The sequence below is a fragment of the Cydia splendana genome, chromosome 27, assembly GCF_910591565.1.
Source record: "Cydia splendana chromosome 27, ilCydSple1.2, whole genome shotgun sequence".
Lineage (NCBI taxonomy): Eukaryota > Metazoa > Arthropoda > Insecta > Lepidoptera > Tortricidae > Cydia > Cydia splendana.
In genome coordinates this window covers 1,804,085-1,818,117 of record NC_085986.1, presented here as the reverse complement: position 1 = coordinate 1,818,117, position 14,033 = coordinate 1,804,085, and the positions used below count along the sequence as shown (strand labels likewise).

The 14,033-nt window shown below is 38.3% G+C and overlaps 2 protein-coding genes across 2 annotated transcripts in view; both read left to right on the top strand.

Moving 5' to 3' along the window:
• LOC134803639 (P protein-like) overlaps positions 1-14,033 on the top strand; it is a 118,816-nt gene that overhangs the window by 90,690 nt on the left and 14,093 nt on the right. The window contains exons 5-9 of the mRNA XM_063776423.1: positions 6,262-6,397; positions 8,195-8,250; positions 10,227-10,328; positions 11,499-11,717; positions 13,084-13,287. Of these exons, the coding sequence (XP_063632493.1) occupies positions 6,262-6,397; positions 8,195-8,250; positions 10,227-10,328; positions 11,499-11,717; positions 13,084-13,287 (717 nt within the window). The remainder of the gene's footprint in view (positions 1-6,261; positions 6,398-8,194; positions 8,251-10,226; positions 10,329-11,498; positions 11,718-13,083; positions 13,288-14,033) is intronic.
• Positions 1-14,033, top strand: part of LOC134803640 (P protein-like) — a 37,193-nt gene that overhangs the window by 11,208 nt on the left and 11,952 nt on the right. The window contains exons 3-8 of the mRNA XM_063776424.1: positions 5,557-5,593; positions 6,262-6,397; positions 8,195-8,250; positions 10,227-10,328; positions 11,499-11,717; positions 13,084-13,287. Coding sequence (XP_063632494.1) covers positions 5,557-5,593; positions 6,262-6,397; positions 8,195-8,250; positions 10,227-10,328; positions 11,499-11,717; positions 13,084-13,287 — 754 coding nt within the window. The remainder of the gene's footprint in view (positions 1-5,556; positions 5,594-6,261; positions 6,398-8,194; positions 8,251-10,226; positions 10,329-11,498; positions 11,718-13,083; positions 13,288-14,033) is intronic.

Sequence of the window (14,033 nt, the reverse complement as noted above, 5' to 3'; positions counted from 1 at the left end):
TATAATGCAAGCGTCAGACAGATGAGTGCAAATATCGATATAAAATCACCTCTTTAAACACGGCAACCGGGTCCATATTGGGTCGCATAATAATTGATTGTCCTAATGTAATCCCAACTAGCAATATAGTCGTATAAGAATTGATTTACTCAGCCTGTAATCGTATAACAGCCGAGTTACGGTTGTTGAAACACCAATATATCGTATAACTCGACTATTTAGCAATTTTCGCTAATTAGTGCTATAATCATGTCGTATAAACGTTTATAGCACTATCTTTTAGCACTTTTATTCCACCTTTTAATAAATGCTGAGTTAGCGCTACTAAATCACTTTTATTCAGCATAATTGTTCTATTAAAATCATATAACAGCTATAGAATAGCTAATTGTCTAAATAAGGCGCTTTAATACAACTGTTACTCAACTCTCTTCTCTGTTGCTATAAAAGCGTATTAAAAGCAATCCAATAACCATTTGGCAACAATGCTGCTGTAACAGCGCGCTTATATCATAATTCGGGTAATGGGGTTCAAACCGCTGTTATAGGAGTTGAAGTGTATTTACAGGTTTTATTCAACACGTATTCAGCTTAGAGTACTTTTAAAGAGTTTTGAACTACATTTACAGCACGAGTCAGCCATGTTGTCGTTTCAATATAGTCCGGTGGCCAACTGCATGAAACCCTACCTGATAAAAAAATTGAAAAATCCTACTCTGTAGGGGTAGCTGACTTTTAGTAGCATCAACTGCTCTTGGTCGGCCGCGGCTTAATTTGGCAAATTTTGCGCAAATGGCAAAATAGTGGCACAAAAATTCATAAAAAAAAACCCATCGTATAATACAATGAAACTTGCATGGTAGGATAGCTGCCTTTGAGGAAAGCAAAACAAAAGTGGTCAGCTACATCCTGTGTTGTCAGGTTCCTGTGCCCGACCGAATTTGTGGTACCACGTGACAGCTACAATTTACCTCATCGAAAAATAGAATGAAAAAAACTGATTGTAATACCTACATTAAATTTGTTGACGTATGTCTTGGTCGGCCTCACCTTAGCCTGATAGCTTTAGCAGTCCGTCCGCATTAAAAAAAAATGTCAATGGCAGCAATCCTACCACACAAGTGACATTCTATTTTTCGATGAGGTAAATTGTAGCTCCCGTGGTACCACAAATTCGATCGGACACAGGAACCTGCCAACACAGGATGTAGCTGACCACTTTTGTTTTTTGATGAATATTTGTACCACTTTTATGATGAATATTTGTGCCACGGCCGACCAAGAGCAGTTGAAGCTGCTAAAAGTCAGCTACCCCTACAGAGTAGGATTTTTCTATTTTTTATCAGGTAGGGTTTCATGCAGTCGGCCACCGGACTATAAATCCATAAACATGGCGACATCATGTGCTATAAGTGTAGCAGTAAACGCAGTTACTCAACTTATAGTCGAATTAATGAGATATAACAGAAACTAGATCGTGTAAGCAAATTTTTACTTATTTTAATTAATATTTTTTTATTGAAATTTAAGAAAATAGGCGGCCCATGAATATATATGAACCAGTGCCTTTGGTTTTATCAATAAAGTATTTTTCGCGCTAGGTTTTACTGTATTACGTGTACTTACAGACAGTAAAAACTTGTGTACACAATCACGGTGAAAATAAATGTCATGGATGACAGCAGTAAAAAAATACTTAAGTACCTTTTTGTTTTATTAGATACGTGAAGACGATTAGGCCTCAAACTTAATCAAATAATTGAAATATAATCGCTTACCTGAGATCGTTTTTAGCACATATTAGTTGAATAAAAGCATTTACTGCACTCTTACACATTCAAAATGCCGAGTAAAAGCAATTCGGCTACTTTTACGAAACATTTTTGCTGAGAAAAAGCAGTGCGGCTGCTTTTATAGAACACTTTCACTGAGTAATAGTAAATTGCTAATGTTTATAGAACGAATAGTCGAATAAAAGCACTATCGTTGCTATTAAAACACTAAAAACACTAGAAGCGCTTTTATCCACTTTTACTCAACTCTTACAGCATCGATTTGCTTCTTATACAGCGCTTACTCGATTTTTATAACACTTTTAGTCTGTATAAGTGCGCCTTTTTCGCGTTGAGTAAACGCTTACAGGACTTTTATTCGACTGTTTTTACACTGTTTATAGCACCAAAAAGCGAAAATAAAAACGTGCTCTCAACTTTTATAGCACATAGATTTGCTAGTTGGGACGTTACGCATAACACTCATTTCGCATAATTGTTATTGTGCTGGAAATATTAACAACTCTGAAAAATTATAACACAAACCTAACCTAACCTACCCTGTTCTACACAACCTATGCTAAATATTTTCGAAAATACTTTCTGTTTCAGCTGGAGAAAAAATATGCGAAAAGAGATTTATGCGTAACATTACATTATGACAATGGGGTTGGCCGGTGGAAGTTTTTAGCAGATGGCGCCATCATAGCTTGCCCCGTCAATCCCTAGAATTGTGTCAAATTTTTGTTTTTTTAATACCCTGGATGCCAGCTCTTTAAGCCAAATTTCATAGAAAAAGGGGCAAGCTATGATGGCGCCATCTAGGCAAACCTTTGACAGTTGCCAACCCCATTAATTATTATGCAATGAGATAGGATCCCCACGGCAACCACATAATAGTGACCGGAAAAAGATAGGCAACCTAGTTGATTTATGTTGTACAAGTTGTATAATTTCCATTGAAAATTATTTCGTTCGTCAGACAAATCGGTGAAATTGGCCGAAAAATTTTTTATTTCAAAAATTTATTTAAAATAGCCTTGACCATATTTCTCTAGGCAACCCTACTTATTTATGTTCTGGAACATATTTTCTTTCATATTTTCATAGTTTCATCCGTCAGACAGATTGGTGAAGGTCGACCATAATATGTGGGATCTCCTACTATGACTAACCCACACAACAACTTTTAGTTTGAGTCTCATAAACATGGTTTTAGATACATTTAATTATCTACTGGGGGAGGAAAACTCATTTATTGTAAAATAAGTGTTATAAAATGAATACAAAACTAAAATTAAGTACAACTAAAAACTAAAGCTAAAAATTAAAAATATTTATCAAAACTTTGCGCCCTTGGTAAGGTGCCCATCACGCAGGCAGCGTTCTACTTATTTTCACGTAGGTACACAAATGACCATAAAATTAAAATCTATATTGCATAGATATAATATACCTACCTACGCTTTTGTTCATATTTAGGTAAAAATTGATTAAAACCCAAACCAGAAGCAATCACGGTATTCTATACCGGTACTAGTTTTTCTGTGACACAAACTAACAACGGCAGCAGGATGTAAGTATAAGTATGTGATTCTTAGGTAGTCAACTAACAAGAGGAAAAGTATAGGTACATTAAAAAAACATATAAATAGAATATCTTTTACAAATCATCATTTACCTACTTAAAAAAGGATAATATTTTATTTCATCCTTTTGGATGTGGGTTTTCTTTATTTTTGCAAAAAGTTTTTGTTTCTAAAATAACGACTTATATGTAAAATGTGAAATAGTTATTTGTACAACAAGAGATCAAAGTTTGATATTTCTTCGAGTGCTTATTTTGAGTCCCGTGCAAGCGAAAGATTCTATAATAGATTCACGAGCGTAGCGAGTGAATCTAATTTAGAATCCTGAGCGTAGTAAGGGATTCAAAAGCGCACGAGATGTAAATAACTTTGATCTCGTGTAGTACACAAAATTTTTCACCCTAAGCAGTGAGAACATACCTAGAGGGACAGAGATAATAGAACCCAAGTATATCGAACTTGTATTAGACCCCGCATGTTGAAATGACATTTGACTATAAAGATCACTTGAATTACATTTTGTCTCACTCAGTGAGCAAAATTCGATTTTGCTCACTCATTTTGTCTCACTCAGTGAGCAAAATGCGATTTTGCTCACTGAGTGAGACAAAATGACTTAGTGAGCAAAATCGCATTTTGCTCACTGTTTTTAAGAAGCAAAGTACCCTTGTTCGAGCTGCTGAGGTGAAAAGTTATTCGACTAAACATTGCTTAAGCGAAACGATTACTCTGCCAAATGGAAATCGTCCAATAATACTTCTGCTAATTTACACAGAAGCGAACTGAACGGTATGTGAACTAGACGTGCGCGCCGACCTAAAATTTGCCGGCGGCGGCGCGCCGGCATTTTAGGTCGGCGCGGCGCGGCGGCGCCGGCGTGTAGCTATTTTTTTTCATTTAGGTATTACCTACTAAAAACTGCAAAAAATAACTATTTATAGTTTTTCACTAGCATTATACTCACGCACACGCTGTTCTTGTACATACATAGTTTAGACTTATTGCGTAAGTGTGTTGTTCAATAGTTTACTTTAATTGCCATCTTGGTGTGGTACTAAATAAGAAGAGAAAAACAACAAAATAAACAGATTGTTTATTAATAACATGCAATTTTCTTTATATGTTGCATAATTGCTGTGAATAAAAATAATTTTATCCACCCGAATCGGGCTTAAACGCTCAGTTGCCCGTGCAACGGCGCGCCGAGTGGACGAGTCGGCGGCGGCGGCGCGTATGAATGGCGGCGCGGCGCGGCGGCGCCGGCGCGGCGCGCACGTCTAATGTGAACCAAGAGTCTACGTAACGTTAGTCGACCAAAAGTTACATTTACAAATAAATGACTCTGGGAAACAATGTTCGGCGAATCGATAATCTGCTAAAAGTCTCTCAGAGAATCATTAGGTACCCATATATAGGCACACATATTATAAACCTTCCATGATATATTCACCAACCTCATATTACAACCGACATTGGCAGTTTGCTCTCTGCCGGAACTCGCGGATACGAGGTGGCGTCTCCGAAATATCTTTATCGCACATTTTACACGAATGTCTTGCTATAGTTACTTGAAAAACAACAAAACAAATTATTTTTTTACTTACAAACTAACTAACAGATAAACTGTACGTCAAATGGCGGCAAATGTAAACTTTTTTCACGCACGTCACGCATCCGTAGTTTTTTTAATTCAGAGACAAACTAGAGTTAGGGTCGATTGCTATATCGTTCGATACCAACTAACATGCGAGATTTGTCAAAATTGTATGCAACTGACATTTCATTTCGAATAAAACGTCATCTCGACTGATATTAGAATAGGGGTCAACACAAATTTCTTTGTTTTTCAAAGATGTTCGGGTCTTCCGGTTTGAGCGCCATCTTAACTGGCGCGCGTTGGGATCGATTGCTTTGTTTTTTGCTCATTAATATTGTTTAAAGTGTAATATCGATAGCCTATTATGTATACAGTAAACTAATGTTCGAGGATGAAATAATATTATCGAAATCGATGTTATTATTTAGCAATAATAACATTTTTACAGATAAGAAATTTGTTCTAACAAAACAGTCTATTTTTATGGTGATCATAATGTGCGGTTCTTGAACGCATCATGGAGGGTTTATGATATTTGGGTAGATAAAATATTTAATACTGAATGAAACGATACAGATACATGCTTTTTTTATTTCAGTTCGGGGCAGAGACTTCCAAATTCCCGATCATCGCAGGTATGTTTCTACGTGTCTTCAGAGTAACACCAGATCATAGAGAGATATAGTATTTTTAGGGTTCCGTACCTAAAAAGGAAAAAACGGAACCCTTATAGGATCACTCGTGCGTCTGTCTGTAGGTCTGTCACAGCATATTTTCTCGGAAACTACTGGACCAATTAAGTTTTTGGTACACTTATGTAAATTAGTGACCCAAAGACGAAAATGTAAATAAATGAATTTTAAACATGGGGGCCACTTTTTTTAGGGGGTAAATGAGAAAATTAAAAAATATATTTTTTTAACTATATCGTGTTATACATCAAATGAAAGAGCTTATTTTGAGAATTTCAAATATATTTTTTATAATTTAAAAATATATAGGTTAGAAGTCATATTTTAAGAAAACAGCCAAAAAATCACCGTTCCCCCCCTTTATCTCCGTAACTCAAAAATTTTGAAAAAAATACACAAAATAGTTCTTTACCTATAGATGACAAAAAAACCTATTAGAAATGTGTAATCAAGCGTGAGTCGGACTTAAAAAAATTATATGTAGTCGTTTTGGTATCAAAACTGATGTATGGAGTGAGCACTCTATTCTTATTATATTTCTCTATGGTTCTGTTGGACTTGCCAACACTCGGTTCTCTAGATATTTTATTTAAGTATATGTGTGCCGCTAGATGGCGCGTGCCCGCAAATACGTGAAGATGACGATTGTCCTCGGCTGCTGGGTGTATTTTACCACCTGTTTCATGATGTACAATGAGAAGAAGGAAAACGTCAGCATAACGGCGGTGGTGTCTGGAGAAATGAAAGGTAAACCTTAGAGGATATAACGAACGGAGACGCCACGTCTATAATTTTCGGTACAAAATAGTCTGCCGTTTTTTGCGGGGGAGGGGCACATCAAATGTATAGGTACGTCATGTCAGATAAACGTCAGTCCATACATGTGGTTGACATGTGGTTGACCATTGGCCGCCTATTTTCGACAGAGGGGAACGCCTGTTAATGACCACTCCGTTTGGTTATATTCTCTAAGAGGTAAACAGACATAGATTAAGATGTTACCTACTCGTTTAGGGTTCCGTACCCAAAGAGTAAAAACGGGTCCCTATTACTAAGACTCCGCTGTCCGTTCGTCTGTCTGTCTGTCACCAGGCTGTATCTCGTTAAGTATAAAGTTACTCTATCGTTAACTAAACAAACTAGTGCTGCACTCTGTTGGCAGAACATTGCAGTAATACTCCCTATTCCATTGCGTTTTGAAAAAAATAAGTTGAAAAACTAAACCCCGACTACTGCAAATCACGCTCTAAAATTATTTTACAGGAAATATATATTTTTTATAAATATATTTATTTTTAAATAAAAAAATACAACATAGTATAATTTACTAATTTTTTTATATATTTGCAGAGATATTCAAACGATCGCCGTGGTGGTATGCCACGATTATAAACTTTAAGGTAAAATGGCATACGACCACGGCTATCCTCTGAATCTCTGTAGGTAAATATATAAAACATTTAGTAAAATATATTAAGTTGTATTTTTTTATATAATAACATTTTTAATATTTCCTGTATAATAATTAGAGATTATAATTCTATCTTGTTTCATACTTTTAAGAGCGTGATTTGTATTATCGGGTTTTAGTTTTTGAACTTATTTTTTATTTATTTACTTTTGGGGTCATGATAACTATTTGAAGTCAATAATATAACTTTTGCGAGGGCTTTAAGGGAGGGACTGAGTATGAGGCGCCCGGCTTTGGTGCGCGTACACCGTGTCACGTACGTGGAGCTACGCCCGACACTTTTAGTATGAGAGCGCCGAAGGCTTTGGACCGCGTGCAGCGCGCCACGTAGGTCGGGCTACGCCCGACGGTTTTAGTATGAGGGCGCCGAAGGCTTTGGACCGCGTGCGGCGCGCCACGTAGGTCGGGCTACGCCCGACGGTTTTAGTATGAGGGCGCCGAAGGCTTTGGACCGCGTGCAGCGCGCCACGTAGGTCGGGCTACGCCCGACGGTTTTAGTATGAGGGCGCCGAAGGCGCCCGGCTTTGGACCGCGTGCAGCGTGTAACGTACGTCGGGCGTCGCCCGACGGTTTTAGTATGAGGGCGCCTAGGCGCCCGGCTGTGGCGGCTATAAACCGCGTGCAGCGCGCCAAGTTCGTGTAGGCTAAGCCCGACTCTTTTAGTATGAGGGCGCCATTATTTTGAATAAGAAATTATAAGAATAAGGTTAGGTAATTTCATTTCTGCACGGCAAATTAAAAATTCATTTCATACAAACGTGTTACATAAAGTATATTTGAAGCATAAAGTATATCGTTTACCACGAAATGGCCCCGCCTCAACGTAATGCTAACCCGAAAGTCAGCGCTATGGTCTTCTGGCGACACTATTTGTGGGCCACGAACGCAACCGTACAACACGGCCTTATCAATAATCTAAACTCGTCCACTTTGCGCTTTGCGATTTTGCGGTGACGATCAGCGCCATCTAAAAATCTTATGCATACTAAAATTGCTCATGCGCCCGGCGCGGCGTAAGCGAAAGGGTTGAGGGGGTTGAATAATTAACCAGTACTATAAACTGTTTTTTCCAGAGTTCTCTATGCCGATAGACAAAGCAGAGTCAATACTTCTAAAGCTAACGGCCCAAGTAACATTTTAGTCCTATAATTTTAGTTTTTATCGCTAAAAGCTTGTATAGACGTCGTATTAAGGTTTCAGAGGTGACCACCTGTCGTATAAAAGCGCTTGGCAACACCTTTTTGCTCTATAGGCTTATACAGCTAATATATTCTATAAGCAATTGATGTAAAGGTTTACATCATCATTTTATAGAGCCGTTACAGGCGTGTACTATAACAGGTTCAGATATAATCACTATAGAGCAATATTACTGTATAATAGTATTTGGAATCACTTTTATGCAACTAATTTGCGCTATTAAGGTTCCCTGCCAAGCCGCTATAGTTTTGTGTTTTAATAGTGACAAAAACCCAACTATACAACGATTTTAGGATATAGTGGCTTTAGAGATGACTGCTATAGTACATAATACTTTAGTAGTTTGCGCTATTAAGGTTCCCTGCAAGCCGCTATAGTTTTGTGTTTTAACAGTGAGAAAAACCCAACTATACAACGATTTTAGGATATAGTGGCTTTAGAGATCACTGCTATAGTACATAATACTTTAGTAGTTTGCGCTATTAAGGTTCCCTGCAAGCCGCTATAGTTTTGTGTTTAAACAGTGACAAAAACCCAACTATACAACGATTATAGGATATAGTGGCTTTAGAGATCACTGCTATAGTACATAATACTTTAGTAGTCATATGAACACTATTATAGAACTGTTTTGCTCTATAGTAGCGTTTTTGGGACATATTTATAGCGTTAAAAAGCGCTTTAGTAGTTTTAAAATCCCTATTATATCTCATCGCTGTAAACGTCACAATGACTCTTTTATATCACAAAACTGTTGTATAGTGGTTTTGTTTTTTCTTTTAAAAGACAACAGCGTTATAGCTGAGTTTTTATGTCTTTTATAAACCGAGTTAGATACATAAAGGTAGAAAACGACTACTTGTAAATGATCAATTTGATCTGTAATGGCTACTTATATCTTGCTTATATAAGTTCAGGCCTAAGCCACATAATGTGGTTCCGTACAAAATATTTTTATATTTTAATGAATTGATAAAAAAGACCCCAGTGATATTAGTGATTGTAGGTGAGATTTATCATCAATGATTTAATACAAGCATAAAATCGTGACGGTTTAGATATTTATCGACATCCATTATTAGCACATTTTTTTTACCAATCTCATTGAAAAAGGAAACAACAGTAATGACTACATCTAAATTAAAAAAAAATCCTATATCTTTCTAAAGAGTTTGTAGGTGCAACTGGGTCACAGCAAAATTCTTTTGGAACCCTAATTTTAATCATGATGGCGGTGAATATTTCGTCCTAAGTTCTATAGTTAGCCTATAAAAGCGTCGGATTTACTTCTTGGCTGTATAGTAGTAACTATGGTGAATATCATAATATTTTATTAAATTATTTTATTAAAAACATAAATAAATCGAGGGGGCATTTAAAATTCCTCATTAACCTAATACTATTCTAACGGTAAAACTTCCGTCCCATATACTTTTTGCACTAAAGACCGAATTATTCGACATCTAAATGGCGCATATTAATATAACGTCTTTATTTATCACCATTTTACTTAGTACCGTTTTTGTGAAGTAAACACACAACAAGTAGTAAAGGAACTATGAATTCTACAATAGTATAAAAAAGCACTATAATAGAATTTCAAATACTACTATAGTATAAAACAAGCACTATAATGGAATCTCAAATGCTACTATAGTATAAATTAACACTATAATGGCGTTTCTGACAACAAATTAGCACAAGAGTCATGCATTACATCACTTTTATAGACCTAAAACGTCACGGCTGACACTGCTACAGGTCTACTATATCACTGAATGGCACTAAAGATACGCCATTTCGGCTTTATACAACCTTCTTAGGTCTTTTATAGGACCTTAGGTGGTATTTAGGAAACGTTCTATTGACCACTATAGTACCACAAATTGTTACTTGGGGGGTCAGTTCATGTCCGAAAATGATGAGAGGCGGTTCAACTCCACTGCGTTACCGGACCATCAGAAACTTGAAGTGTGGTTGGAAGCAGAAAATAACAATGTCACTGAGGTAACAATTAATTATTTATAGATTAAGAACAATTAGGGTATGTGACTGTATTTAAAATAAATTATTTTACACCACGCATGAAATAAAGCACCAGAAGATTAATAGAGAAACGTAGACAGCAGTTATTTTTAGACACATTTTCTATTTTAAAACTATTATTAAAGAGTAGGTAACTTGATTGTGACGTCACATGCTAGTGTTTCATATAAATTCCATGGTAGCAAAATCGTTTTGACAGTTCGAAAAAAGAAACTGATTTGACTGGTAGTCAAATATCCTATTTTAAAATAAAAATAGTATTAGTAGAGTTAAACCAAGAAAAGTCTGCACCGATTTTTATAGCATAATATGCAGTACAAGTGTTATTTATTCGTCATATTTTCATAGAAGTTTGACGTTTTAAATAACACTTGCACTGCGTAATGCGTATGCTATCGAAATCGTTGCAGACTTATCTTAGTCTAACTCTATCATTATCAGACGAGATTTAAACACGATCCTTAAAAGAGGTACGAGTATAAGTATATAAAACGTGTTTTTAATTTGAAAACTGATATGGGGGTAATATGCGGCTTCGCATATGTGACTTATACCTTAACACTGGTTGTCAAAAGTAATAGTCCAGCTCCTACAAAACATGGCTCCATCTCCATACAGCGCCTCTTCTTCAGCTGTCAAAGTCGGTTCACGATGTTTTAGGGTTCCGTACCCAAAGGGTAAAAACGGAACCCTATTACTAAGACTCCGCTGTCCGTCTGTCCGTCCGTCCGTCTGTCCGTCTGTCTGTCACCAGGCTGTAACTGATGAACCGTAACAGCTAGTGTTGAAATTGTCACAGATGATGTATTTATTTTGCCGCTATAACAACAAATACTAAAATCAAATAAAATAAATATTTAACTGGGGCTCCCATACAACAAACGTGATTTTTTCCAATTTTTTCGTAATGGCATGGAACCCTTCGTGCGCGAGTCCGACTCGCAAATGGCCGGTTTTTTCAATATCCTACAATCCAAAATTGTATATTTCAGTCTGGCAAGCCAAATTACCAGTAGGAAAATGCTAATTCGAAATTTTAGTTGCAAAGGGTCGATCTCCCAATATTTTTTAAAAATTTTACGCCTTTTTCTCTTGACAGAATGGTTTGACATTGACTTGAATGTTTCACAGGCATCAGAAACGTGGTCCATTCCTCTCCACAACTCAACCAACCAACGCTCGCGCACCCTCCACTTCAACTGTTCGCATTGCGCGCTGCGTTTGCGCACCGACGCGCGCGCCGCCGTCGCGTTCACGTACAGTTACACGGAAAACCCGGTAGATGACGCTACTGGCGTCATCTGTGCGCTGGTGTTGCTGATCGGCCTGTATATATTGATAGGTTTAGAGGTGCGTGAACACTCTTAAATAAATATTTAGATGTATTGTTGGTCCTTCCTTCCCCTTCGAGCATTTAGTAATTGGAGACATATCAGTGAATAATAAGGATCAAAGTCAAATGGCGTTGTAACAGTTTTAATCTTTTTCATCACGCTCGCTCAGTAAATGTGGAATTGCACGCAGGTTTAGCGGGAGTTATAGAAAAAGCGTTTTCCCTAGGGAGTTATGAAGTTTCTAGTGCATTAACAGTTTTTTTCTTTATACTTAATTTTTGTACCGCAGGTGTGATGAAAAACATTGTGTGTAACTCGGGGCGTAATAATATTGCAAACTCGAGTCTATAAATCGCTCCGGCAAGCCGTCGCTATTTAAATTACTCTCGTTTGCAATATTTAACTTACGCCCCATGTTGCACAATGTACTAATGTCGAAAGATGGCAGTAAATGTACTAAGGCTACATAATTAACCATGACAGTAATTCTCTATACACTCTATTCTCTTTGATACAAAATAGCCAGGGAGGCTCGCGGGCCGCAAGTGAGAGTTGCCAACTAATGCCGACGGCTGGCTTAAACGATTACAGCTTTTAGTTTGCTTACTGTCTTAGATAAAGCCTGAATAGTAATATATGATCATTTGATGATTGTCAAGAGGGCGCTGTATAGTAGTATAGGTAGTAGTTCAGTATAGTCTGAAAAAATTAGTTCCAGTGAAATTCTGCAACATGGCGCGTGACCTTATATTCTTGGTCAGGCTTTATAAACGATAAAAGGAGGGATTTTTCCACCAGTGACCATTCATTCCCTGTTCTTATTGGGAAAATTGTGGTTATTGGTTATGATGGGCCTCTAATCCTTTATTTATGCCTAATGGGGCACTTGCACTTAAAAGGGTTAAACCACAGAAGAAATAATAGCACTAGGTACAGATTCACTCTCTAACAAAACGCGTCTGTTACGATTAGGGCAGATATGACCGCAAGGTGGCGACAGCGCCACGCGCGGCTTATGGCTAGCCTAGCTTCTCTGACCTGATCCTGAAAAAGGATATATTCATCTTTTTCTTCGCGTTATCCCGGCATTTCCCCACCGCTCATGGGAGCCATGGGATCCGCTTGACAATTAATCCCAAGAATAGGCGTAAGTTGCACTAGTTTTTACGAAAGCGACTGCCATCTAACCTTCCAACTCAGAGGGAAAACCCAGAGGGGATTAGTCCGGTTTCCTCATGATGTTTTCCTTCACCGAAAAGCGACTGGTAAATATCGTACATAAGTTCCGAAAAACTCATTGGTAAGGTACTTGGGTTTGAACCCACGACCTCCAAATTGAAAGTGAAAAAAGATATAATGAAAACAACTTCTGCCTCTTTCAGGTAATAAACCGCACAATGGCAGCAGTACTAGCATCAACCATGTCCCTCGCTGTCCTAGCTATGGTAGGCGAGCGGCCGACCGTCCCAGAGATCGTCTCTTGGCTGGACATCGAAACGCTTATCCTGCTGTTTAGTATGATGCTGCTGGTCACCATCATGGCTGAGACGGGCGTGTTTGACTTCGTTTCTGTTTATACTTTCGAAGTAAGTATAAGTTTTAGAAGTTGGTTAGACCAACGGACATCGGCGAAACGAAAGCCCTCCGACTTCGCTGGTTCGGTCACCTACTCAGAATGGGAGAGGATCGGGCTGTCACGAGGGCGTTCTTGGGACGACTGACTGATGGCCGTCCGGTGAGTCGGCCCAGGTATCGCTGGGAAGACAGCGTGACGGCGGATATGCTTCAGCTTCGCGTCAGTAACTGGCAGGAAGTTGCGCAGGATCGGGACAGGTGGCACGCTCTCGTTTCGGAGGTCAAGATTCTTCGGCCAAGGATCGCTGAGCCAAAATAGTTAGTTTGTTAGTTCGTTGGTTATGCCATCTTGAGAGAATGGATGAAGATCGCAATGTGAAAAGAGAGTACCTGGGCTGCATAGCAAGACGTTCTGTTTTGTCGGACCCAGTTATCGCTGAAGCGACATGGTTGAGGCGCAAACTCCGAGTCAACAATTGGAGAGTAGTAGCGCAGAACCGCGAAGGTGCTGTTTTGCGTCGGAGGCCACGCCTCATTTACTTTATAGTAGGGTTAGTAAGGTCATTTAGCATGCACTTTAGTCTCAAGCGATGCTGCTTAGCACCATTGTTCCTTAGGTCAAACAAAGTTGATTTGGCCCGGTAGCCAGGAGATCGTACCATGCAGACCCCCCAAAAAGGGGGGGTGAAAGGGTCGGCTCCCCAGGTCCAATCTATGCTATATTCCTTCCTAGTCTTACCAACTAGGGCAAGTTATA